General features: G+C 40.7%; 1 protein-coding gene across 2 annotated transcripts; it reads left to right on the top strand.

Annotated features, from left to right (window-relative positions):
- The first annotated feature begins 5,107 nt into the window (after positions 1-5,107).
- On the top strand, positions 5,108-26,354 carry MKNK1 (MAPK interacting serine/threonine kinase 1). 2 transcript variants are annotated; one of them, XM_042873963.1, is made up of 13 exons: positions 5,108-5,185; positions 5,579-5,749; positions 10,928-11,026; positions 11,834-11,931; positions 13,055-13,134; positions 14,590-14,663; positions 17,150-17,254; positions 20,207-20,262; positions 21,028-21,123; positions 21,980-22,174; positions 22,792-22,956; positions 23,578-23,621; positions 24,562-26,354. In XM_042873963.1, exons 2-13 carry the CDS (start codon positions 5,674-5,676, stop codon positions 24,788-24,790), a joined length of 1,317 nt encoding a protein of 438 aa, XP_042729897.1. In that variant the 5' UTR covers positions 5,108-5,185; positions 5,579-5,673; the 3' UTR covers positions 24,791-26,354. The 2 variants fall into 2 exon arrangements, with proteins under 2 accessions (XP_042729897.1, XP_042729898.1); XM_042873964.1 differs by lacking the exon at positions 5,108-5,185 and adding an exon at positions 7,652-7,754 and having other exon boundaries at positions 5,666-5,749.
- Positions 26,355-27,608: the final 1,254 nt, after the last annotated feature.

The following is a 27,608-nucleotide window of genomic DNA, read 5'->3' as shown; positions in this document are numbered from 1 at the left end:
GAAGTCTCTGGGATTTAAGCCTGTGCTAGGGCAGGGGGCTGGCAAGTCCTGAGCGGATGGTGACAAAACCATGATGTGAGCTGGTCTGAGATATTCCTCCTCTCTTGTGAAAGTTTTTGAGATGTAGAAGAAAAGGTGGGAAGAGAGAAAAATGAGCTAAGGGTTAAAATTCTGATCACAAAACCACTGAGGGGTAGAAAAGGATAAGATGTTAATGACATGAGATCTATTCCTGGATTGCTTTCTTTGAGGTGGGAAATGCTGATTCTAGCAGAGATTTCACAACGAGATGCAAGATTGTCTCTTGAATGCATGCAGCTTTTCCCTTCTGGAGGCTGGCAGCTTTGCTAGCACAGCTTGGCCAGCCGGATTTCCTCATGAAGGTCAGGGAAGGACAAATGACTCACAAGTGTCAAGAAAACCTTGAAGACAGAGTGTGGCATTCAGCTGCCTGCTGCAAAGAGACCCTGAGTCAGAGCTGAAATGCCAGCAGTGTGGGGAACTGAGTGCACGTCTGTGTGGAAGTAAAACAGCAACAGCAAGCAAGGCTGCTTACACAAGAGAATCTCTTACTGTAGAGAGCATGGACTGGAGGATAGTGGATTCATGATTCTTTAACATATAAGACTATTCAGCCTGTGTTAGAAGAGAAGCTTTGCTGCAATATGGGTAACACTCCAGATGCTATTTTATTAAAAACTTTAATGAAGATGTACCACTTGGGAGTAACCGTACTGTAACAGACCCATCTTTTTTCATTCAATATTTTACATCCACTGGGCCAGTTTCCAATTGCTTTGGGCTATGCCCTAATGACAGCGTGAGCAGTAAGAGTTCTGCCATCCATTCATGTGGCTGATTTGGTAAGCAATGTAAGAGCTGGCAGTTTTGGGGCAGCTCACAGTAGGCATCCCAAGGACCAGCGCTGTCCTCGTGATCTTCCTCCCTTGGGTCTTATCATCTTGTATCTTTCCAGTAATGCCAGGATTCTCTTCACTTATGCACTTATACGTGTATTGATGGAGTGCTTTGACCAACAAGGGAGCGCAATTTTGGCTGGATGAGGGCCCTATGAGTTGATCTGATTTACTCTGGAATGTAAGGCAAATAGAAAGAAATGAACAGTATGAATGTCTGGGTATTATGTGTGCTCCTGAGGCATAAAAAGCAGTAGCAATCATTAATGAATGGTTTGTATAGTGGATAAAAGCATCTTTCTGTTTGTTTCCAGAAAGTTTGGTTTGCTCGTGTCCAGTAGACCATATATTTTCCAGGTCCCATATTACTTTGGCTTCCTATTAAATACAGTCAGTTCAGGAACTCTGTCCTCAAAGGTAGTGGACTGGCACTGTGTCAAGGTGTGAGTAGTCCTCATGGGTCTACAGGAAAAGCAAGTTTCACGTTGGCATTTGCAAACATCCATACTAGCACTTTTAATGTCCACTTTGAGAACTTTGCTTTGTCCCCTTCTGTGTACAGCTTTGGCACACGGGATCCTGGAGGTATGGAGGGAAATATGGTCTCTATTTGTAGGCGCATCCCATGCCACCCATTATGTTGCATGTAAATCATCAGGTTTCCTGAAAGAAACAGCACCATTTTACCTGTGTGAAGAAGGGCTGCTCACAACAAAAAAATGACACTGAAGTCTGCAGGTTTAATCACCCAAATGAGAAGTATAATTTTCAGAGAAACGGAGGCTGTGTAGCTTCCTTGAGTAGCAGAGAGAACGGTACATGCTCTGTGCTCTGAAAACCAGACTAGGGTAGATTGCAGGTGCTTAAATACAGATTTAGGTGCTTGGCCATGGGCAGAAAACTGAGGGATAATTCTAGTCAAGGCTTAAAATCATTTTAGTGGTACACAGACCAAAGCGCTGTGATCCAATTGTAACATGGCTAAATCAAAATTATCTTTGGTAATTATTTTGGTAATTATTTCTTATGTGCTTAACAGCCAATATGGGCAGCTCCTTATGTTCTCTGTGTGTTGCAGAGGTAAAAAGCAGACACATTCTTGAAAAGGTATTAAAAGGAAAAATCATGTGGAGGAGCCTAGTAATTTTACTGTGGTTAATACAGCAATTACAGTGTTTGAGAAGGTGCTTTTTTCTTCACTTTTTTCAGGAATTTATCCTCAAGTATTAGCTTAACCATTTCCTAGAAATGCCATGCCTATCTCATTAAAAACAAGAAGATGAAAACAAAAATCCTTTCTTTAATGCTTTACAGCAAACCAGGTTGAAACTTAAGTCTTGCCCTCTTGTTAAGTGTGCTGTGCATTTGGGTTACCTTGCAAGTAACAAAGGGGAAAGATTCAAGAATACACATTTTGCTTTGAGAATGGATGCCTACTTATACAGACAGAAAACGCTGTGCTGTGCAGGAGCCCTTTAAACCAGCAGATAAAGGTGTGACAAGAAACAACAGATGGAAATTAAAATCCAGATAAATTCCATTCGAAAATAAGCTACAAATGTTTGACATCATCTCTGAGCACAGACAGTTCTAAATGCTGAGGATTTGAAAGTGCTTGGATTTGAGTTACTCTCCCGAACTAGCCTTTAATTCTGTTCAAGTGGAGGAATACAAAGGAAGATGCTCAAGAATTACTCCTGAGCCCTTCAAGGACAAAAGGTTTCTAAGTACTGTTAAAAGAGAGAGACTGAGGAACATCCTCAGCTAAGATGGGCTTCTAGAGGTCCAGGTGGGGAAGAGCTGTCAAGAGAGGCATCACTGTGGGTAAATCTTCAGGTAGGCTTGCCTCTTGTTAGATATCAGAGCACTGCATGAATACACTCAAGCACCTCTAGGAAACAGCATCAGTGCTTATACTGTTTGAAGGACAATATGCTCTTTCATGTCAGTTTGGTGACGAGAACAAAACGTGCCTTTATCCTATAAGAGGATATCAAAAAGGTATCCTGGCATTCAATACACCCCATTCTGTCCTGCAGCCTTCAGGTTTAAGCAGTCTGAAGCCCTGCCCTTCTGTTTCTGGACTGTTTTCTTTGAACCTATGTGAAGAGCTGGCAGCTTTCTAAAGCTGTGATGTATCCTTCTGGCCCCTTGACAGAGAAGGCAGCAAAAGCAAGTAGCCCATGTCTTTGCTTGCATTAGACTTGTTGAGCTTGTGGCTTTGAGAGTTGTGGGTACCAATCTGCATGTCCAGATTGAAACCATGAAGTTCCGGCATGCTTACAGATTAAAGCTGTAAATCTGACTGAGCTGAATTTCATGTTTCTCTTGAGCCATTTTAACAATAGCTGACATTAGCAGAACAGAAGAGCTTTGTGTGAGAAATGCTGCTAACAACAACTTATTGGCCCTGTATGTGGCAGCAAAGTTAAATGTGGTGGTTCTTGTATAAATAAAAGTTCCTCTCCCTGCAGAGCACTTTGGAGATGCATTTGGTGCTTAGGGGATAGGAACTTACTGTCCCCTGTTTGAAATGTGGTAGCATTGTATGCAAGCTCCTAGTTATTTGCAAATAGGAGGTAAGGAATAGTACCTCACAGGAGTTTTTGCTGGACTGGATTTTCATCTTCATTTATATATATATATGTATATATATATATATACAGACTCCATGTTTCCCAGTTTACATCTTTTTATTTAGTCTACTACAATGAGTGGAGGATTGAAATGTCACCCAAATAGAGAGTGACCTTTTAAAATGTCAATCTGAGTTTATACGGAAGAAAGCTCTTCTTTGCCAGGGATACTTCTCTGCAAATGATTCCACCACCCTGCTCAGCCTTACTGAAATAGCACCGATAAAAAGGCTCAGGAGGAGAAAGTTAACTCCTCAGAAGCAGATCAGAGCTTCTCTTCGTAAAACTAAGAGAAGAAGCTCATCCGCCAATTCAGAGGCAAGGTTTCTGTTATTAGTGAGCCTTTTTTCTGTTGCTGCTGAAAGACTTGTTTATTCCTGAAGGGGGGTGAAAAAATGAGGCTAGAATATGGATAAGCTACTGAAGAGTGTTTTGTGTTTGGTATCTGCATTATTACTGTACTTTCTCCTTTCATCTCTCTTAGCCTGATCTGCTTGAAGATGTATTGGGCTTACTGGGTGTCAGGAGACACAACCCCAATCCGTCTGCTTTAGCCACACTGCTTTGAAAAGCAAAGGAGGTGGAAACTTTCTCCTTGTTGCCTGAAAAACTGCAGAAATATGCAAGCCCTGAGCTTGGTCTTGAGGCTAACCTGGAAAACCCATGAAAAATCAACAGCTTACAAAGAATGCCTGTAGGAGCACAGGACAAAGATAGCATGCAAGGAAATGACCTTTCAAACTATCTGCTATGCTGCTGGCATTACACATGTCTACAGTATCAATCTGACAGGAAAGCCAGAACAAAACCAAAAAAATCCAAGAAGACTTTTCTATAAAGTTATCCTATCATCCCTTCTGTGCCCTAGCTCTTCACAAGAGCAAATATTTGATGAAGCCATGAGACGAGAAAGACTCTCTGGCTTTCTTGAATGCACTGGTGTGTGTGAAGCTATTGCCTTCACAACAAGCTGAATGCTGTTTGATTGCTCATTCCTGTGGTGTTTTTTTTTCCCCACTAATCCACCCTGTGTACATTCTAGAGGATCCATGACAGGACTCCAAGACAGGTCTTCCCATTTTTGAGGACATTTCATGGTAGCCACACCTGCAGTGCCATACCTCCCATTTTCTCATACAAATGTGGGGTTACCATATATTTCGTGCCTGGGCTGGGCAAGAACAATCTTGCCAAAAGCTGAGAACAGCCACTGTGTTCACGAGGCGCTGAAGAAGCAGGCACTGAGGAAGGAGGCAGCAGCACAACAAGGTGACCACCACAACCTCAGCCCAGGAGGGGGGCAGCAGCACAAGATGGCGGCCACCTCCACCTCAGGTTACCCCTGTGCGGCCTTCCTGCCACAAGTGGGGACACAGACGCTCATTCACACTCCAGTAGGATTTCAAGTTGGGTGACCCAGCCACCTCCACGATACCCCTTCCCTGCTGGCCTCGGGAAGAGGTGCTTCGCACCTCACCCACACACCAGCTGCCCACTCCCCACAGGAGAAAATGGCCTCACGACAAATGGCGCTTCGCGCATGCGCGCTTCCCCCCCCCCTCCGCCCAGCGGGCAGGCTGTCCGGAGGCGCGGCGCCACTCCCGCTGCGGGACGCCGGCGGCCGCCATGGAGGTGAGGGTGGAGGGGTGCGTGGTGGCTGGGGGTGGTGCTCCTCACATCGCTGAGGGGAGGTGTGGGAGGGAAAGGCTGAGGCAGGAGCCAGCGGGTCCGGCTGCGAGCAGGGTGCTGAGTACTGAACATCTTACTGTAACGTAAGGTATCGCTGTCGTGACCTTGTGAAGTGATTGCGAGGGAATAACGCCAGCAGCAGCAGTGACAGCCGGCTCCTGGCTTCAGGACATGTGTGACAGCCAAGCATCAGCCCGTTCCCCTGACAGTGCTGGTGCTGGTTTGTAAAGTGTTGAATTTGTTTGAAAGTAAACCACCAATTAGATGGCTGGTTTGTTTTTTCTTCTCTTCTCTTATGAGCTGACTGCTTCTAAAGACCTTTTTTCTTTCATACAGATGAACACTGCGCAATTCGCTTGGAAAGCCTGGCACCTGTTCTGGTAACTTTGAAGGTGTACTCATTGGCTTTCATCCGCACAAAGCTGCTCCCTATGCCTCCCAGATGCTGGATGGAAGCAGGGCAGAACACAGCTGTGGAGCTGAGCCCCTTCCACTGCACTCCTGAAGGTAATGTGGGTGGTATTGGCAGCTTTCCTGAGAAAGTGGGGGTGTTGAGCACCCGAGAGCCCCTTGAAGTTGGAATTGCCAATGGTAACACTATTTCATGGTATGAATGCTGCTTAAGTTCTCTGTAAAGCTTACATGCACACACAAGAACTATGAGGAATTTCTTTTTACTTTCCTGTACCTTTCCTGGTAACAAGGTATTAAAACGTACAGCTTTTTGTGTGTGTTACATCAAACATGAAGATTCACTGCAGTTCAGTGGCTGTTAATTTTAGGTGAAAGAAGAGAGGATGACAGGAAGAAAAATCACTCTTGTTTCAGGTTTTAAAAACACTCTGTGGTAAATGAATCCCTCCAAAAAAGGCTTTTGTAGTATGGGAGTGTGTTGCGTAGCCTTTTTCCCAGTGAGAGATGTCCTTATCTGATGGTTTGTGGGGTGTTGAGTATGAGCAGGAAATCCTTATCTTGTGTTTGTTCAAAATGAAATGTTGTCTTCTAAGAAGTTATTTTCTTTGGTTTACACTTAAAAACGGACATGGGAGCTCGCTGTGTGGGGTTAGAGGAGCTAATTGGTGATGCAGAGGCAGTCTGCTGAGAGTTCTTGATGCCATCAGATGTTGCAGAGGGGAAGCAGCTTGCTGTTTCATAAGTGGTCCTTGGGACTGACTTGTCCTGCACAGCTCCTTAATTTAAAACTGCTCAAGGGGTTAGAGAAGCTTGGAGTAGCTGAGTCAAAGTACTGTTACAAGGACTTTTCTCATTTAAAATACGTATGATCTGGAATTTAAAATAATTTTGCAGCTCAGGTCCTACTGCACTGTGATAGAAACTCTTAAATATGAATTGTCTGGCAATAGTCAGTAGCATTAAATACCTTATTTGGCTGTCGAGCTCTATGTGGAAGGAAGGAAGATGGTTTTTAGTGCCCTAACCAGTATGTATGCCACGCTGTCCCAGACAACACTTACTGTTCATGAATATTTGCTAGTCTGATGGAATATTACATCCTATTTCATCCTGTTATCCACTTGGTTGCCACATAGGCAAGTTGTCCTAGAACAAGAAACCGAGGTGACTGTAGTACGTTTTTGAGCCAACTTCAGTTTCTTTTGTTATCCTTCCTTGTCAACTCGTTTTATGGTCATCATGCTTGTCTTCTTTGCCTTTGGATCTTTCTGGTGGGAATGATAAGTTCTCTTTCTTTGACTCTGAGTGATAACCAGTGCTTTTAAAATAATGTAGGTGTATTCGCATAGACTGATCTCAGCAGAAGTCCTCTTGCCTATAGCATGTGTGCTAAAACATACTGTTCTCTCCCTACAGGAGAGGGAAAAGTGTGCTCTCCATTCTGTTAAGGTTCTCCCTGCTTCCCTAGTAATGGTGAAGTAATAAATTCGATAGTTGAATTATGTTTGTGTTATCCTGCAAAGTGAGATCCATCCATTGCTGGAGGGTTTGATTCAGGACCTCAGAAACCCCATCCTTAGTTTGCAAGGGAGGTGCCTAACTCCTTGTATGGTGTTGGTCTGCAGCTTGCAGAAGATGAGGTCTTCTAAAAGTGAGACTGAAGGGTATCACAGAGAGAAGCAGGGAGACAAAATTTGCTGTAGCATCTGCTGTATGGCAACTTTGATAGCTAAGGATGAATTACAACAAACTGCCGTACAGATGAATGACCATGCCATGTCAGCTGAAATGATGGGAACATTGTAAACAGTGCTATAGTTTGCATTCTGTGTTTATAGGTGATGAAGTCTTCAATGCAAAACTGTGCCTGACCGTGCTTTCCCGTGAAGCCCAGTGCACCAGGTTCTTGCAGTCCTTTGAGACTCTGGATGCTACCCTAATGTATATAACAATTTATGTGATTTTTGAATGTAAATGTGATGTGTTCCTTTTCAGTTACTGAACAACTCAGCTCAAGCAAGACACAGTGTTGAAGCAGGTGGTAGTACTTGGACTCTGCTTAAACTGCTTCCTCCCATTGAATTCAAACATAAACAAGGTATCTGCTTCTTAATAGAAGAAGGCCATCTGTATTGTGTTTTCCAAGTGCTTCCTGGATATGTGTATGCTTGTTTTTTAAATATGCTTTTTCTTCCTTTGGGAAAGCAGATAAGAATAAGAAGGGAGTTACTTTTGGATAGTGGATTGTGGCATGTTTGTATATGGAGTGTTAGGAAGCAAAATGAAAGGTAATGGATGTGGTGTTGATTTTTCCTTCTTCAGCTGTCATTATTTGAGAGTCTTCTATATAATAAGTGCTTTTATTCATTCTTTTGGAAATACTTATAGAGGCAACAATTGCAAAAGGAGAAGGCTGTAACTATTACTTTCCCACGCAAGGCTGTGAATAATGTGTATGTTAAATATTACCTCAGCACTGAATTATGGTGATAATAACATGCAAGCCTTCAATACCACTGCAGTTAAGACAAAAACTTGCACACTTTTTTTTTTTTATTCTTCTTGCTGTATGGATTTTGCTGGGTTGTGTTGTCCTGTGACCAGTAATTCTAACCTGTCTGGAAAAGAAAGGCAGATCAGAGTTTGAATGGTGCCCCGTTTCTTCAGCTTTTGTCAGCTCAATCCATCAGCACCTTGCTGGAGAGCAGTATGACTCTGCTGTGATTGAGAGGGATGTAAGAAGTGCTCTAAGCACCAAATCCTGTTCTGCACCAAGCCTCCCTGCGCTCAACCAGGGTGGACAAGTTGGTTTGGTGGAAACAGGAGTTCAGCATTGTGAGCCATGTTGTAAAATGACCTTTAAATGGCAGTGTTTAATGTTCCTCTTGGATCTGATGCATCTCCGAGCCTTTTTTCTCCAGGGCAGTTCTTTTTTCTTTTTTTTTTCCATGCAGTCTTTTCACTGTCATCAAAATCATTTATGTGCAGTCACAGAAACACATTGCTTTGAAAACTTGAGGAATTCTAAGGTGTTTGCTTAGGAATTAGAAGGAAGTTTCTTGTCATTCCAATTGTTAATTAAGATTAGGTCTAGTTTCCTTCTGCCGATGAGAATGAAGCTATTACACCTATCAAGGAAAGGCTGTATTGACAGAGAAGTGAACTGTACACTGATGTGAAATAGCAAACCAGAAGGGTAAAAAAAATAATCTAATAAAGCAAACATTGAATGTCTGTCTGGTAGGACGTTAGGTCTAGACTATGGGTTGGAAATGTCAGTTTTCATAATTTGATTTCTGTGAAGATAACTGGTGAACTTTCTGGTTTTAAGGAAGCAGTTATCTGTAATTTAGGAATTGAGTCAGACCAAAAGGAATTGAAATAATGCAGTGAGGCATTAAACACCAGGCTGTAAATATCATAGCCAACTGAGAGAGGGAGATGATCAAGAGCAAATATGTCAGCTGTGCTAATGTGAAGGGTTTATCTCCTGTTGTTTTTGCATGGTAATATTTGAACTAAGATACCTTAGGTATGACTTTTTGACTTGGGAGTGAGCCGCCTCCTTCAAAAAGTCCAGCTGTGACTCTGAGCAGCTTCATGTGTGTTGTTTTAATCCCAACTCCGAGTAACTTTTCACGTAAGCTGAAGTCAGTGGGAGCTGGGACTTGCTGTCAAAGGCTGCCCTTATCTTTATTCTAAAAGCTGAAGCTATCCAAGTGTCAGTCTGAGTTAAAAATGAACTGTTTCTTCAGAAGCAGGTAAGATGCATGCCCGTGTCTTTCTCATTGTATTTCAGAACTCAGAAGTGTCTTCCAGTGTGATGATTTCTTAGTGTATTCTGCTAAAGACTTGAAAATGAGGATTTGCTGCTCTCTTGAATAGATGATTGTGGCTTTGAGTGATGCATTTTCAAGTGCTGCCTAAGACATTAGAGGGTTTTCTAAATAACATTTGTCTATTTGAGACAGCAGGCGAGTTCTAAGTGACACTCATAATAGCTGTTACTGACAGATACTGACAAGAAAAGTAGGTTTTTCTTTCTTTCTCCTGTTTTGGTAGATAGTTGTGTAGTATTTTCTGCCCCAGAACCTCCCTGTTTTAAGAGTACTTTAGAGACAGGGGGAGTATAAAAACAGTTACAAAGTTTAAAAAAACTTCTATTCAAAAAGGTACTCTGTTAAAGGAGAATTACCTAAGAACTTAATGGTTTCAGAACTTTTCAGTCACTGTTATAATCATACTGTTTCTAGGAATCTGTTTTTTTTTTCCCTCTAATATAAGACCTGACTTCATATTATACTGGCTGTATAATGTCTTAGCAGTTCTTTGGTACTGCCTTGAAGACTTTGAGCACTGATTTAACTGGCAGAGCCAGGCTGGCAGGTAGGACTGAAGTGTTGGAGAAGTGCTCATGTGAGTGGGTTGTGGAATCATTTAACCTTTCTGGAAATAGGGTAGCTGTCTGAAGTAGCCCCTGGTAAAGCACTGCTTTTGATTAGGTCTTCCTTAAAAACCAGAGGATGTTTTTTTCTTTTTCTGCCATATTATCTTGCATCAGTGAATTGTTACCTCTGCGTAAGCTCTTGTCATATTTGCAACTTTTAATGCAAGAGGTAAGATCTTGTGCTCATTTTGGAGCATGGGTTATCCACCAATCTGTGGTTTAGAAGGAATCTATTGAATCTAATGAATCTATTGGAAATGTTTTGCTGGCCTGTTGTCAGCATAAACTGACCTAGATTCCTCCTCTGACCTGTTGACTTCTGTGGTTGCTGCTTTTCACTGCTGCATTTGAGACTTCCCATTCTTCACCCTTCTGTTGTCCGGGGAGCTCATTTTCTTAAGCTGACCTGAAAATGTCTTAAACAGTAGCATAACTGAAAGTACAGCACCTGTATGAGGGTTAAAAATCCTGTCCATCTTTAGCCTTCCAGCCTCCCTTCTGTGTTTCAGGGCACGTGTTATGTTGAAGGTAGCTCATGGTGGCTTTTAGTGAGGTTATTCCTGTGCTTTCCCTTTGTGTGCTGTGAGAGGAGGAGTCACAACAGATGCATAATCATTTTTTTTTTATCAAACCTCCCCAGAACTGTTAATCAGCACCCAGCCTGTCTTTTTTAGGTTTCCTCTGTTTCTATGGGAGAGGCTTCAGCCTGCGGTAAGGAAGCAGAGATACTTGCGTATAGCTGAAGGGCATGAACACAAGTATGTGCATTTTCTCCTGAAGTAATCCACTGTGTGTTAAAAGCACCTTTATATTCTGTCACACAGAGATGGTCAGCAGTCAGCCTCTTGCCATAGCAGACAGTGGGAAAAGGAAAAAAAAGAAAAGGAGCAGAGCCACAGATCATGTCCCTGGGAAATTTGAAGGTTGGTGGTAATTTCTGAGCTTCTACTTGTAATGGTTCATTTTCTCTAACAATTTTCATAGCTAAACATTGCTTTTTGGCCAACATTAAAGGTCAGCATTTCTGTATTTCTTTAACTCTAATCTTTCTGTCTTCCGTCACTTTTTATTTCTTGTGGTTTTGAAATTGAAGTGTTCTGTTTATACTTGATTTTTTTTAAATAGAATCAGTGTTTTGACTGCTAGATGTGAGCAAAAATGCCAAGGCACTATCACCAAAATACAGTCCAATGGGACAAAACTGACTAATACAAAACTTCTGTGGGAGGAAGTAGCATTGTAAGGTAGATTACAAGCGATGATGATAGCAGTCTTCTGGGCTTAAGCATTAAAATTTCATTTATACTTGAGATACTACATCTGCAAGTGGATTCCACGTGGTAGGCTTTTTCTGATCAAGGAGGGAAGTGTTTTCCAGTTGAAAAAAAATCAATTCTGGCTTGTAAATGAAGACAGGGAAGGTGTGTTAGATCCTAGCAGTCACTGAGGTAAAATGGTGCTTGTATGAACAAACTTGTAATTTTACTGCTGAGATGAAATCATCTTTGAATTTGCTTGGAACGTGAGGAGGAAAAAAGGTGAATAATGAGGCATAATTAATCCTGGCACATCTACTTTAATACTTCATAAATCTGTTTTCTGTGGTCATTACCAAAGGACATTTTCTCTCTTATGTCATTTGAGAGATGCTCATCAGATAAATAGCTTGTCTCAGTATTATTCACAAATGCTTTGGCTTATATTTCCCATTTGCTGGATTTCTTTGGCAGATTTGTACAAGCTGACTGCTGAGCTTCTTGGTGAGGGAGCTTATGCCAAAGTTCAGGGTGCTGTCAGCCTCCAAACTGGGAAAGAATATGCAGTAAAAGTAAGTATAGAATAGAAGCAGTATCTCTACCACCTGTAACATGTTTTCCAGCTCCTGCTATCTAAGTTAAAACACGAATAGAGTGTGTAATAGCAAAAGCTTTTAGGAAATTCTTAATGCATGAAATGAGTCTAACTGTTGATAGGTCTGTCATTCTAAATATCTTGCCTCTAGAATGAACTGTGATATCAGCCACTGGTAAAATTCACAGACCTTAAATGATGTTGTTAATGGTTAGGTCTAGGGCTTGCTTTTGTATCATGTCCTGATTTAATTGCAATCCTACATATATGTATATATATATATACATCCTACAATCCTACATATATCTCTATCTATCTATCTATCTATCTATCTATCTATCTATCTATCTATCTATTTACCTTTTCTTGTGTTAGAAGTGGCCAAGTCATTATCTAGCATGATGGCCTGCAAATCTGCATGTAAAACTGAGGACCTGACACTGCATATTGGTGGTGCTGGTACTTGCAGGAACATTGTGAGCTTTCAGTTCATGTTGCAGTCGTTCAGTCTCCACTCCTGTGGAAAAGCTTTGTCCTCTTTTGGTCTGAGGGATGTGTGAAGGAAGGTGACTTCTGATGGCACTGCAGGACTTTGAGATTATGTGTATGTTTGCTTTAGCACATTAGGTCTTGCTATTGGGTCTCTGTGACATTTGTGCCGTGAGCCAATGTCTCATTCTGTGGTTAGTTTAGTACTTTTTAATTAAATGCACATAATGATGAGTCTGTTCTTTCTGTCTATTTCATGTCTGATGTGACTCAAATCTATTTTTGTTAGAACTCAAAAGGATCTCCTTTTCTGCAGAACTAAAATGATGCAAGAAAAGCCTTGTGGTAACTCATCAGTAACTGTGGTAACAGGCAGTTTTAGTTCCTTTCTTCTCTTCCTGTCCTCATTTCTCCTGTCCTTTGAATGTTTTCCAGAGTCTGCTGACACTGTAAATAGACACGTGACAAATTAAACAGGCAGAAAAATGTAGAGTATCTCTCTCTGGTGGTCATATATGAGATTGAAGTTCTAGATCAGTTATCCAAACCCAGAGGCACGGGCGCAGTTCCTGCAATGATCTTTTGAATATGAGTTCTATCTCTTCCCACAGATCATTGAAAAAAATGCTGGCCACAGTCGAAGTCGGGTTTTCCGTGAAATAGAAACACTGTATCAGTGTCAGGGTAATAAGTAAGTATAGAGTCTCTTGTTTATTTAAAGTATCTTGAGTCTTTTTTCAAATTGAAGCCTCTTTATTTTGTATTGTATTGTATTTTGGTTCGGAACTTTGCAGTAGTCTCCTTAAAACCAGTTGGAATTCAGACCTGATCTGTTCAAAATAAGATTTTCCTCCTATCTGGGAAATTTAGAGAAATGTTTACAAATTAAGTTGCATAATTCAGTCATCATCCAGGTCGGTGTAGTCTGAACATGCTTCAGTAATGTGTGGCTTTTGTCTAAATAAGGAATTAGCATGTTGACACTTTCCCTTGTGATTTCACCACTGGCAGAAGCTGGCCTAGTAACAGCTGCTGTTTGAATGCAACAGTCTTACCCTTTCTTAATGCATGCTTTTTCTTCTTTGTGTCAGTCCTTCTGCTTGCAGTTCTTAAATAAGCCAAAAGCTAATTTAGCTTTCATTTGGATGATTGTGCTGACTTCATATAGCCACAGGATGAAGCAACTTCAGAGCTGCTGCTCATGTCTGAAAAGGAAGGAGAGCTTGTGCTGCCAATGACAGCATGCTCTGTGATGAGTGTAAGCAGTTTCTGAGACTACTCCTTTAGATATCTCTGTTAAAGTGTTGCTGTATGATATATAGTGCAGCTGCTTTCTGTGCTACAGTTGTGTGAGTCACATTAAAGCCTATTTTTAAACAAATTTTAAGTGCAACTGTTAAAGATAGTCTAAACCTAAGCTTGTTTATCAAACGCTTGGGTTTAAGTTGTGCTGTAGAGAAGCAGGTTAATCTTTGTTCTCTGTGTTGTTGAAAGCATATCATAATCCAGCATGTAACTGATTTAAAAACAAAATGCAGTTCTTATGGCCACATTCATCATTTAAATTTTGTATTCCCTCTAAGTTTTGAAAAACTCTTACATGAACTTAAATGTTGGACATTGTGAAGGCAGCTTGAGGTGTTTGTGTTGCACTGTGCAAAGACTGTCCACTGATAAGCCAAAATTGGTTTTAAAGTGGCAAGTAATGTACTGGACTTAATGTCATGTTGATCATTGCCTGTCTCCTGTGAGCCCTGTGTGTTTTGCTTTGTGATTTCTGCAGAGAAGGAATGCCAATGTAATTATTTTTTGCTCTTGCCTTCAGCACAAATGCACTCTTCCAACTTATTAAATATAGCCTATTATCAGTTATCTTCCTGTCAACTGAGCAGTAGCAGAAGTCCTTCACAATTCTGTCCGATAAACATTTTGGGTTTTGGCCTCCTGTTTCCCCTGCTTAAATTTCAATATGAGTTGGAAATTGATTTTAATGCGATAGGCAACCAAAACAATTTCCTTAATTAGCACTTTCATTTTTGGTTACTTCTGGCACTTCCTAATTATCCATAACAAGACATTCATTGCTCTGTTTACACTGTCTGCTTCACTCTTATAGTTACCCTTGTTATTATTGTTTTTTTTAAAGGAACATTTTGGAATTAATAGAGTTTTTTGAAGATGACACAAGATACTACCTTGTCTTTGAGAAGCTGCGAGGAGGTACTGTACAGCAACTGTGCCTTTGCTTGTTGAGTCAGCTGGGTCCTGTTTGTCTCAGTGTTTCAAAAGAAAGTGAAGAGCTTATTTTAAATGCCTGACAATTTGAAGACAAAGAGGCAGCAGAGGGAGACAGTATGTTGAGTATTGTGCATGACTGTGGTATAGCATCTAGATATCCTGGTAATGTTTTCCTTCAGCATAGGATTGATGCTGTTTACTTGAAACTCGTGCAGTGGCTATTAGAAAAAAGACATTTTACTTTTGCCTCGCGTTGCTCCAGTAGTAAAAGTGTCTGCTTGCAGCTGTTTGAGAGCCACTAAAGCGAGCATTTGTGATCACTGGTCACCAGGGGAATGAAGCTACATCCAAGCATTCAAGTGCACACGAAGTCCGTGTTGTGCAGTTTCTCCTGTTTGTCTGTATAGTGCATAATTACAGTATCCATTAACTGTATGGCATGAAAAAACTGAATTAAAAGTATGACGTGTCATTCGAAGAACAGCTGAGTTTTTGAAGGTTTGTGCTCCTGTCTGTATAACACCATCTGCTGTCACTGACCTGGAGGACAGTAGCAGACCACATTAGCAAGAAATGCAGATTATTTTAGTATAGATGCAGAACTCAATTTCTTAAGGACACTGCTTTTCACTGAGAAAGAGCTTTCATTCACTTTCCCTTAAAATTACTGTATCATCTCGTTATTGTTGCCTAGGTTTCTCTTCTTCACTGCACAGACTTCTCTGGCAAATTAGCTGTAGCAGGGCTAGATTGGAATAAGCCTGCATTTGTCCCTTTTCCCATCTCTGCGCCCTTCTGCTCGTTAATTCTCTTCATTGAATGTGAGGCTATGTGTGTCAGTGTTCCTGCACTGCTGCTGAGTGGGTAATAGTGCTGCACTTTCTCCACTATCTTACCTACTGTTTTTCCAGCACTTAACTTCAGCTGAAGCTTTTCTCTTTGAAAGATGTCAGTGTTTGAAACTTTAATTATGTGGGTTTGAATGATTATCAAAGAATAATGGAAATCAAGGGGTTGGGCCAACTTCTGATGGACTGCAAATTCTGGTGTTGGTGTAAACAACACGGCTGGCTCATGAATCTTACTCTGGATCCAGTCTCAAAGGTGCACTGCTAACTACAGTATTGGGTCATAGCATGGGCTTTCCATTTTTGCCTTCCTGTAGCACAGAGAGTTTGGAAGGTCAGCCGTATTCAGAAGGGTGATCTGAAATAAATCTGCTGAGTGAAGTGAGCACTTAATGTGGCTCAGACCTGCTTCCTGAAAAATCTGCAGGCTTTTCTGTAAAGATGGAGGCATTTTGGGAACTGTTTTTACTTTGTAAATGTGTAAAGAGCAACTCTGCCAGGAAAATCCCTTGAACTCTGTGCCCTTAAAAAATCTATGGTAAGCTCAGAAGTGGCGTTTTCAGCAGGGAAAACCTTGTGTCTTTGAGAACTGATAGTCTGGCCCAAAGTGGCCTTCTTCCAGCCATCTGAAATAGTACTTTAAAGCATCTCTGAAGAGTCTTTTTGTTCATCCTTCTTTTAACTGTCTCTACCAGTGAACTTCATTATTTTTCTGTCTGAATCCTTACTGTGGCAGCAGTGCTGATCGTGTAAGAGTAAGGCATCCTACAAGAGAGGAGTGGAGGTGTCCTTCCACCTCTAGAACTTAGGAATAAAAATGAATTCACCTGATATATAAGATATATATACAGATATATAAGATATATGCAGTATTTGGAGCTAATCACAAATGTCACAGTTACTTAACTTCTCTGCCTAATTGCTGTAAAAAGCATACATCTCTGAGTTAAAAAATTATATATATATTAAAAAATGCGAGTAGTAAGGCTGTTTAATGGGGTTGGATCTCCGTGGATTATGTTTAATTACTTTTTAAAGGCTTTTTTAATGTTTTGAGAAGATGAACAGGATTCACTTTAAGAAAAGGAAATAAACTTCCCTTTATGCTTTGTTAAAGAGATACCAGTGGTGCTCTGACTGCCAGTCACTAATCCCTTGGTATATTCATATTTGAGAGGCCTTTTGTCAGATTTCACACCCCTAGCTCAGCGTGTGAGCCTTGTCTTGATGTCAGTAGGAACAGTGTATTTAAAGTATGTATTTTCATTTTGATAATATTGAGATTTAATTTAAAAAAAAAAAAAAAAAGTGTTTACTTGGTTTTCAGAGGAAGATTTCAGCTGTCAGATCACACAAAAGAGGAGAGTTAGTTCCAGGGTGCCCTGCTGTGACCTGGAGATTGGTGGATTTTGCTGAAGTCCTCCATACATATAAACTGATGTTTGAGTTTTCCTAGAACTCTTCTAAATAAATTCTCTCTGACTCTGTTCTCACTGCAGTCAGTTTTCCCTCTGTTGCAGACCAGTTTTAGCTATTGCACTTTTATCCATGTACTGACAGAGCGTTTTCTTGGCTCAGGCAGCATTTGCACTAAGATTTTCTATCTGTTAATTCTTACAGGTTCAATCCTGGCCCATATCCAAAAGAGGAAGCATTTCAATGAACGAGAAGCTAGCAAAGTGGTGAGAGATATCGCCTCAGCTCTGAATTTTCTTCATACAAAAGGTAAAAGAAGTTTCTCTCCATCTTTACTGCTTGATATTGTGCCTTTAGGATGTGAAGCACATTTTATCTGTAAATAGCCTTCACTTGGATAGCGTTTCCATTTCCAGCCATACCAGATGACTTATATTATCTTCCTCTATAACAATTGTTTCATAATGTGGTTGCTTTAGTGATCAGCTGTGTTAAGATGGTATAGCCTTTTGAAAAACAGAAGTTAAATCAGCAGCTGAGGAGAATTAACACTAAGATTGAATCCATTTGCTTGTTCGCATTACATAAGCCACTATGCAGAGGTTACTCAAAAGGAAGCTGATTTCTTTTTAATTTCTCCCTCTTTCAGATCTGCAGAGATGCTTTTTTTGTATTTACCCTGAGTTTCTGCTAGTTGCAAGACCTCCATATTAGCTTTTGGTCTCTACATTCAAGTCCTCGCTGTTGAGGGAGGGACTGACGAGTGAACCATAGTCTTTCTTTGGAGGTGCCCTCATTTCATTAGGAATGTGGTTAGATTTAAAAGCACTTCTGTTTGTGAAGAGTTCTTATACTTTAAAATGCTTTCCTCCTGCTGTTTTCTACTTAAAAGTACTCTGGTTTCATTGCAAAACATTTATGTGTGTTATGGTCAACTCAGAGCTGTGTGTTCCAGTGGAATGTGGTAGATGACTATAAAACCTTATCCTTGTCCACGTTATCTGGTTCTGCCTAGATTAAGCAGCTTTACTTAATGTTTGCTTTCATTGTATTGCAGTAACTACCTTTGAATTGAATGGCACTTAATTGAAGGCTATGTTTTTGACAAGCTTTCCTTTCCATTCACTTTGCTTTTCTTGTTAGCCACCTTTTACATGTGATCTGTAGGTTTGTTTCCTGTCTAAATTCTTGAGTAAAACAAAATAGGTTCATTTGTAGGCTTTACTTCTAAGTCACAGGGCTGCTTGTGCTTGAAGAGTTGAAATCACAGTATTTAGACCTCATGAGGTTGAACCTATCAAAAAAAGAGTGACAATGCAGAAAGAGTAAATAAAGTAAAATGAAGGAATGTTGATCTTGCTCAGTGTTGTGACTGTGATCAAAAGTTAATTCCAGTATGTGGGAAAGAGCTTAATTTGGGTTAAGATTTTTGGTAATATTCATAGCCTGGCTATGCAGTGACTGAGTTTTGAATCTGCTGAGGATGTTGTCTTTGAATACCCATGTTCAGACTTGGCATTACGGAGTGAATAATAAACAGGAAACTTAGGCCAGACATGTGGAGAGACACACATTCATCGTGTTAACAGCAGAAAGTCTAGGAATGCTGCTCAAGCAAATTTAATATCTACTCAGCTAATATCTTTCAGTAGTTCTCTTAGAGTGCTTAGCCTTGATTCCCCGTTGCCCAAACAAAAGGGATGTGATTCATTAAAATGGTGCTAAAGCATCGATATACTTTCTTTCCTGCTGTTTGCTGTGAATTGGTACAGTGGGGATGTCTCACAGAATCAGCTACAGCAGCATCCTGCTTCATTTTATTGTTCTCTTTATGGTTCTTCTGTGTCACATTAAAATAATTAGTAAGTACCACACAGGACACTGAAGTAAACAGGAAATGCAAGCAGTTTTATCACACAACTTAACAGTGGAGTGCTACAGCTAGATAGTTATTCAGGTTGGTTGTTTTTTTTTTTTGAGAAGAACTAGTTCATTTGCTAGTAGTAGTTTAAAACTCAGCTGGATGATAATGCTGCCTTACACCCACTTGGGGTATGTGTGCTTTATTGCTAATAATCCACTGGAGGAGTGTTTAAAGGCAGTTGTTTTCTTTTCTCAGTGCTGCTGCAAAATAAAACATTATATAACCAGACATTTGAATTCAAACTGTAATACAAAACAAGGCTGTTAGGTTTCATCTTGCAAGCAGACCCAACTGCTGGGAGTTCTGTCAACATGGGCTGACTTGATGGATGTTTGTCACGTTTCCCCTCTTCCATGCGCAAGCAATGGAAGCTGCTCTGATTCCTTTGGGTCAGTGCTATGCTATGAGTGTTAGAGTTTAAGTCACATCTTGTGGTTTGTGCTGGAGAAAGGAGATTAGAACCTTAGCTAGAAGTTGGTGGCATATATTCTATCTCATAATATAGAGTAGTAGCAAATGTGCTTAAAGTGCTTTTAAACAAGACCAGAGTGCTGCTAACAGCCAAGTTGTTCATTGGATTTTTATTTTTGCTACTTGTTTTCTGCCTTCCTGTTATAGTTGATCATATTAAATTGAGGACTTCCAGCGAATATATGTTTAGGCAATCGAGGAACTGTTTTGATCATACAGAACTGTCTTTGCAACAGGTACTTTGTGTTTCCCAGGGTGGCCTATTCTGCTAGCAATTGAGTGAATGGTTCTCCTGAAGACTTTTTTTCTACCTCTGGCACAAAAGCCTTGATATTTTCTTTTGCTTCAGCAGTGAATACGTAGCTGTACGTGACATTAAAGGGGCTATGTTTTCATCTGGAAGCTCAGTGTTTTCTTCTAAGGAATGTCTCAGGTAGTGTCTGTGCTGAAAGGAATTCTGCAAGCTGTTGAATGATTTCTCTGGAAAGACAGACCTTCCTGTAGAAGGCACAAAAATCTTTTGACTAGATTGTGTACACAAGTACATTTTCCTACAGCCCTGTCATCTCAATAAGCTGTTTTTAATTAGCTAATTTTAGGGTTAGCCAAAGTGTCCCAGTGTTAGCGGGTTCTTGTTTCCTTGATTGACTCCTATATGCTTTTAAAGATGATAAAGGCATAGCATGATGCAACAGTGACTTTTTACAAATAAACACTGCAATTTAGTTAATTGCAGTGTCATTATGGGCTGTGTGTGTGTAAACTCAGGCCTAGAATATTTCCTAGACCACCTTCTAAGAAAAAGAAATACAGAGAAATAAAACAGGAGAGTGTCTTTTCTAATGAGCATTTGTATTCTTATTTAGGAATCGCTCACCGGGACCTGAAGCCTGAAAACATCCTGTGTGAATCTCCAGAAAAGGTGCTGCTCTGTTCTTTTTTTTTTTTTAAATACACTTTATAATGTTAAACTTAGTTTCCTAAGTCAGTGCTCACGTTCAGTCTGTTCCTTTCATGAAAATTTCCAAATCTATTGGTGAACTTCAACAGAATTCCAGTGAAGCCTGGAAGAGTCTCAGTTCTTCTGTAGCTGTAAAAATGTAAGCATCTGTCCAGCTGATAAAAAGCCACCTGATTTTTGAGAGGACGTGGCAACTAGAACTTAGCATCTAATCTATTCTGAGGTAATACCCAGATGGACAAATAATGTTTGCAGTCCAGCTGGTCGTGTTATGTTTATTTCCCAAGCTGCTCCACTGTGTACTGGCACTTGCCCAGTAAATAGAGAAGTAATGTGACAGGGTCAGATGCTGGGGATGTGGGACCAACTGAGGGAGGTTGCTCACCAGCCCACTGACCGATGCTCACCAACCCTCCTGAGCAGTGGAAGAGAGTGAGATGAAATCCTTCTGTATGATGTCAAATGATATGGAATATCTCTTTATCCAGTTCAAGTCAGCTGTCCTAATTCTGTTTCCTCCCAACGCTTTGTGCCCTTCACTCTGAATGGCCTTTGCTTTATACAACGCTGTTTAGCAGAAACTATAAACATCTGTGTGTTATCAGTATTGTTTTCCTCCTAGAACCAAACACAGCATCATACCAGACTTTGAAGGAAAATCCATCCCAGCTGAAACTAAGACAGTCTCAGTCTTCTGAATCTGAGTATTTTTATCTTTGGTTTTAGGTCTCTCCAGTAAAAATATGTGACTTTGATCTTGGTAGTGGGATGAAGCTGAACAGTGCATGTACTCCCATAACTACTCCAGAGTTAACAACACCGGTAAGAGATGGACTGTGGCTTTGTGCTTTTCCCTTTACCACAAAACTGGTTTTCACATCTCCAGAGTATGGCTTCCAAAGGGCTTACTGCAACAACACTGAGTGGTGGATGTTTCATTTAAAGCAGGTGTATGTGTGATAAGTACTGTCTTGGTTTCCCAGTCATAGAACGAGTAAACAAAAGAACAGGAGCTCACTGTGTTAATTCTCCTGTGGGCCAGAATGCATCACACTGATCCTGTTTATATCTTACCACCCCAAAGATAAAGATTTTCATGGTTTGTTTTTATGGGACTGAGTTTGAACTCAATTTTGTCTACGTTTCTACAAACTTGGTTCTTGTAGCTAAGACCCATGAGCTAGATGGAATGCAACCCTGCAAGCAGTTGCTTCATAACAGATAAACTTGTAAAGCTACAGAGCTGTTCTTATGGCATTACTGTGGAAAAAATAACCTGTCAGATTGTTGCAGGAGTTTGTTTTCTAAAAATCATTTTCCATGATATACTTTTTACTTTCTGAAAAGCCCCAAACGGATATGTAAGATTTGAAAGTGTGAAATATGAATAAGTAGATCCTCTGAATAAAATCATAGATTAATATGGAGCAGTTTATAATTCTGCCAAAGAACAGTAGAATCCTGTTTTCTTTCTGTGGGGCTTAACAAAGTGAGACTTGCAGTAAAATCTAACAGCAAGTTCCAGTAGTCCCTGATGCACAGTTCTGCTTCTAGACCAAGGCATATATTGTAAAGAGAGGAAAATGTTTAATTAAAAAAAAAACCACCAAGAGCACCACCAAAATAAATACTAGGCTCAAGCCTCACTTCAAAATCTCATTTAAATTTGATTTCTTAGTGTGGGTCAGCAGAATACATGGCACCTGAAGTAGTTGAAGTCTTCACAGAGGAGGCCACGTTCTACGATAAACGGTGTGATCTTTGGAGCCTAGGAGTGATCCTGTACATCATGCTCAGTGGTTACCCTCCTTTTGTGGGAAACTGTGGCACAGACTGTGGCTGGGACAGAGGAGAAGTCTGCAGAATTTGCCAGGTGAATTTGCATATACTGGGCATACATAAGACCCTGTACTTTGCCCTGTGAATGTAGGGTGTAAGACTGGACAGAGCTCTGAAGAGTGGTGTGCATATTAATTACATGGGAAGATAAGCTCTCACTGAGAAGTGAATCTGGTAATTAAGACTTGAGTTTTGAAAGCCCTTTCTCATGTAATGCTTGGAAAGATACCTCTTTCTTCTCTTGATGAGATCTCAGAGCTTTCTCTTGCCTTTCCTCCACCCTCACTGTACTTTCTAATCCTTGATCTGGTTGACAGTAATCACCAGAATTCCTCAGGTGAAAGTTGTGCTCCCAAGGAATTTCTATCCAGAGCCTGAATTTATTCTTTCTGAAAACAGTAGGTTGATTTCACAGTTCCTGGAGAGTGAGAGGTGTTGTCAGCAGACAGTGTATCACAGCCATCCTGAAATGTACTGCACTGCTCTGTGGAGCTGCCTGTCATTCTCCATTTGCTCTATAAGGAGACTAGTTGTTTTCAGCTGTCACTCACCCTATGAAGTGGATAAAACTGAGTGAAAAGAATCTCACCTGAGAAGTCTTCTGGTTATGTTCTAGTTGCTGTTTAAATTAAACATTTTTTCCTTTACCAGAACAAGCTTTTTGAAAGCATTCAGGAAGGCAAATATGAATTTCCTGACAAGGATTGGTCACATATATCCTCTGAGGCCAAAGATCTCATCTCAAAGTTGCTGGTTCGTGATGCTAAAGAACGACTTAGTGCTGCTCAAGTTTTGCAACATTCATGGGTTCAAGGAGTACGTATCTCATTGTATTTTTAAGGGTTATTCTTCTTCCTTAGATGTAAACAAGCTGTTCCTTCTCTCTAAATATTTAGTAGAAATATTTCATGTTTAGTGCTCATGTCTTGATTAATTACATTATATCCAGTGGTTTCATTCTTCCTGAAGCTCTGTGTGGTAAATATTTGGATGACTCTATCAAGCTTTAAGTATTTTTTTTAATTTGCTTTATGCATTTTAAATAGCTTTCCTGTGGAAACTAGGCTCTGCAGTGTGCTTGTGGTGGTGCTGCTCTCTAATGCAGTGCTGCAGAATGCTGGTAGGTACTGTTCTAAAAGAACAGCAGTATGCTCTTTTGCTTCAGTTCTTAGTGCAAGGAAGAATAGATGGGCCCTCTGGAGAGCTTCCCAAGCTTTAGTATTATGCCTGCAAATGGTGGTCTCTTTTTGTGATGGGAGAGGTGGATTAGAAAATCAGTCAACAGTGATTTGTAAACCCACGGTGAAGTATTTAATGTACAGTATCCCTTAGTTGTAAATTTGAGAGAGTTACCTGTTGTTTTTTAAAATCATTCCTATGAGTGCTTGATTCCCATTTACTAATACATAACTAACTTTTCTTAACTTCTTCTTGTAGCAGGCTCCTGAAAGGGGACTACCTACTCCTCAAGTACTTCAAAGGTAATCTTTTTTTCACTTTTTTTTTTTTTAATATCTATCAGGTTGGCCAGGAATTGTTATTGAAAGAATGGGAGGGGTAGGAGGTGGCAAATGAGTGGGTAAGATCCGTGGTTAATAGTGGAATTACATAAGTATGGCAGCACTCATTTTGTTAAGAGCATCAGAAATATTAAAGCTGTCATTTTTCTTTATAATCTAATCTTACTTGTTTGTGGGAAAGGCATTGGAGAGGATTCCTGTGGAGCATGGCTAATCTTAGGCTGGAAATAATCATGGTTTTGGCAGTTTGCTGCCCAGGAGGCAAAAAAAGGCATAAAGCCATGTGTTACCCGAAGAGACTACATTTTGATGGGTGGATAATCATATGTACAGACTAGGATCTGACTTCCATTGGAAACGTGGTAATCACAGTAGCAATTTAACCATGAGCAGGACAAGCTTTGTATAAAGCGGTTTGATGGCAGATTCTGCGTGCTGTAGGGCCTGAGTCACACATCTGTTTCTGTTTCCATGTCTGCCACTGGCAATTCCAGGTTCTTCCAATCCTCAGAACTGCAATTCCTGAACCCAGATGTGCAATTCTAGTGGGATTGCAGTTCTCTGAAGAGAAACAGTATTGTCCCGCATGCCTCTGCTTTCTTAACATATAGAAACTGAAGCATGGTGTTGCAGGTGGCTTCCTGGGTTTTCCTGGGGTTTCGTGGCAGACAGAGGACTAAAACTGTGTCTGTTTCCAAAATCTCAAAGCATTTTTATTATGCATTGTTGGTTGTCCCAGTAAGGAGAGATGCAAATATTACCTGGTCTTTTTGCCTCCCGTGTCAATGTTTCGATAGGAGAAAGAAAACTGCTTGGAAATGCATTATTCTGCTGTTAGGGTAAACAGCCACAACTGCCTCTTTGCATGCGTTCTAACTGCCTTCTCCTTTTCCCTTGAAAGGAACAGCAGCACAAAAGACCTGACGCTTTTTGCAGCTGAGGCTATCGCCCTTAACCGCCAGTTGTCTCAGCACGAGAACGAGCTCAGCGCAGAGCACGAGAGTGCTGCCCGTGCCGTGTGCTCCATGAAGCTTTCTCCTCCGTCCAAATCCCGGCTTGCCAAGCGCAGAGCAATGACACATGCCACCAAAAACAGTGACTTTCAGCCAGTCCCCCATAAAGCCTTTTAAACTTCTTTCCTGCTACGGATCGGCAAGATCAGCCTGTTTTATTATGTGGATTTTCTGTACTGATGAAAGCTTCTCTGCTTCTTACTCTCTGAATAGAAGCTTGGTCTTGGGATGTGCTTCTTAACGTAAAGGGGGTAGCTTTTATGTTTTGAATGTTTTTGCCTGTCAGATTTGGTGCATTAAGATAATTTAACTGATGTTTTTAAACTATAGAAGATGGTTTTGCTGCTGTATTATCTGAGGTGATACATCACAAAGCTTTCATGTTTTCTTCTTGGAAGAGCACATTTTAAAATTCAAGCTTGAAAACATTGGAAAAAAAAATACTTTCTTGCTTTGCCTGGAAGAGCATAAAGTTTACATATCTCTTTGCTCTCTGTGATGGCAAATCTTGCAAGGTGCTGCTGCTACTGTCAGCAGCAGGGACTGTTTTCAACCAACAGTGCCCATCTGTCTTTTTGTAGACTCAGGAAACAGAGGTGATGACTGGGGGTGGATCTTTGTCTCCACTGCCTTCACCAGGTGTAAATGTTTTGTGGACAATATTGTAGAGGTGTAAGAAGGTCACAAGCTTGCAGAGATGATGAGGACTGTTTTGTTTTTTTTTAATTATCCTTGTGGATTGTTTGTGTGTCAGCATGTGAGATAAAATCTGGAAGTGTTATTTCTTTTCCTGACACCTTGTTCTCAACCACGTTGTACTGTATATTTTACCAGTTCTTTTTGTCCATTGTCCCCTTCTCTTACAGTTATGCTCTTAAGTCTGATAACCACATTATTACATATTATGCTTAGTATCTGCTTTGTTGTGTATATTAATGCTACTGTCCGTTATACCTTCCTTTCATGAAACTCATGTTCTTCCAAATCCATTGGTGAGCATTACCTGCAGTTCTTAATGGACAGGCTTGAGTAAATTTTGGTACATGAATAATTTAGGATTGTAAAATCCAGAGGTACATCTGTTCAAAAACAGTACTGCAGCTGCACTCATGTAGTGATCTCAGGCTGAGGGACTAGATTCCAAGTTCCAGTTTTAGTATTGAGATGCACCAGGGATCAGATGTAATTTGGAAGGATACTGGCTGAAAAGCTGAAGATTTTGAGTGACCAAGTTGAGGTGTCTGTTGAGATGGATGCAACTGTTGAGCACTTTCTAAAACATAAGCTGTGAAAATCGGGCTGAGATGCCCAACATGAAGCACCTTAACCTTGCCAGCCATTTGTGAAAGCGTTTGCTGGGGCGTTGTGCACAGGCTGAGGAGGGTAGAAGGGGGGTCCCCCAATGCAGGCATTAAACCCTCCCAAGCAGAATGAGGAGTACAGTAGCTGATCCAACAAGTGCTTGGAATTTGAGTAGTCAAAGCTGAATGTCTTTGTATGTCCTATTAGAGCAGTTTTACACTCTTTTATCAGTGTGCATACAGCTATTTTTATACAACATGCTGTATTTTGTGACTAATATTAAAGTTCTATTTAAAAGGTTTTATACATTGTGACAGTGATTATGAAATGTGTTTTGCTTTGTTTTTATTAAAGCATTTTAAGCTATGGACTTAACACATTTGACAATTGTTCTGTGTGGTTTCTTGCTGATGATTTTCAGCGACTTCAAGAAAAAATAATCAGGAATTACTTACTTCTCTGTGGTTACTCTTGAGTGTAAGCATACCTTTCACTCCTGTGGCTGTATTATTTTATCAGTCTCCAGTGCAGCCAAGCAGGACTTGCACTAAATTGTTAAACTTTGTCTGCTGATTATGACAAGTCCTCCAGCTGGTGGCTCTGAGCCCCATGAGGCTCTCGTGGTGCTGGCAGCTGCCTTGTGGATGCTTCCAGCAGCTGTCTCCACGTATGACCTGTGTTAGAGCATCCTTGCTCCCTGCTGATGCATACTTAGAAGCTTATCTGTTCAGGGCTTGAAGCTGAGATGTTGGGCTTTTTAATCAAGAGCTAAAATCTGGAGTGTTTCTTTAAGGCAGTAACTTCTGGCAGAGAGGAAGATGAGCAGCTGGCAGCAGTTTATGCCAGAGTTGTGTAAAATTAGGAACTAAGAAAACTGCCCCAAACAAGGAAGAGGCAGTCATTTATGTCAATTGTTCTATTATCAGGTGTAAACTAGCTTCCATTACTTGCATGGCAATTTCTATGTCTCTGGAGGTTTATGACTAGTCGTGTCTAATTGAGTTTGGATGGGGAAATCTGTTCTTCCTGAAAGGTAATCAATGTGGGAGATGGAATTCCTGTGTGAGGTTCACCTGCAACAATCAGATCTGCATCAAACAGTGTGGGTTTTGTTTCTTTTCCTATTAAAATCTGAACAGAGCAGGAATCCCAGAACAGATGGCAGACCCTCTGTTTGTGCTCATTGCTTTCTAAAGGAAATCCTCTTGCCATATCCAGATCAAGAGCTTTAGTTGGAAGTAGGCTTTAAAACCCTCTTTCTTATTCCTCTCCCCCTTGTAAGAGGAGTAGCATGAAGCATGGGAGCTCTTGTAGCAGTAAGTGATAGGAGAACGACTGCTTAGTAACACTGATGTTAAACATTTGCCTCCAAATGAAGTCGGATTCAGCTGCTGGTCCAACACTCCCCTCACAGGTTCCTCCTTCCTATCTCATCTTTAACTTGCAATTACAATTGAGAACCGAGTTTTCTCTGGGCTTTGTATTCCCAGAAGGCCCACAGCAATGCCTTTCTGAGGCTGTCTGTTTCAGTAGGGGAATGGCACTTCTTTGCAGGTAGAAGTCACAAATCGGGGTACCAGCGCTCTGTTCTTTTGAAATACTGTTTCACAGATGTCTTCTCTGTTGTCAGCTG

This window comes from Lagopus leucura, unplaced genomic scaffold (genome assembly GCF_019238085.1).
Source record: "Lagopus leucura isolate 7727_CA_CO unplaced genomic scaffold, USGS_WTPT01 Super-Scaffold_100009, whole genome shotgun sequence".
In the NCBI taxonomy this organism is placed as follows: domain Eukaryota; kingdom Metazoa; phylum Chordata; class Aves; order Galliformes; family Phasianidae; genus Lagopus; species Lagopus leucura.
This window is presented reverse-complemented; position numbering and strand designations above follow the sequence as displayed.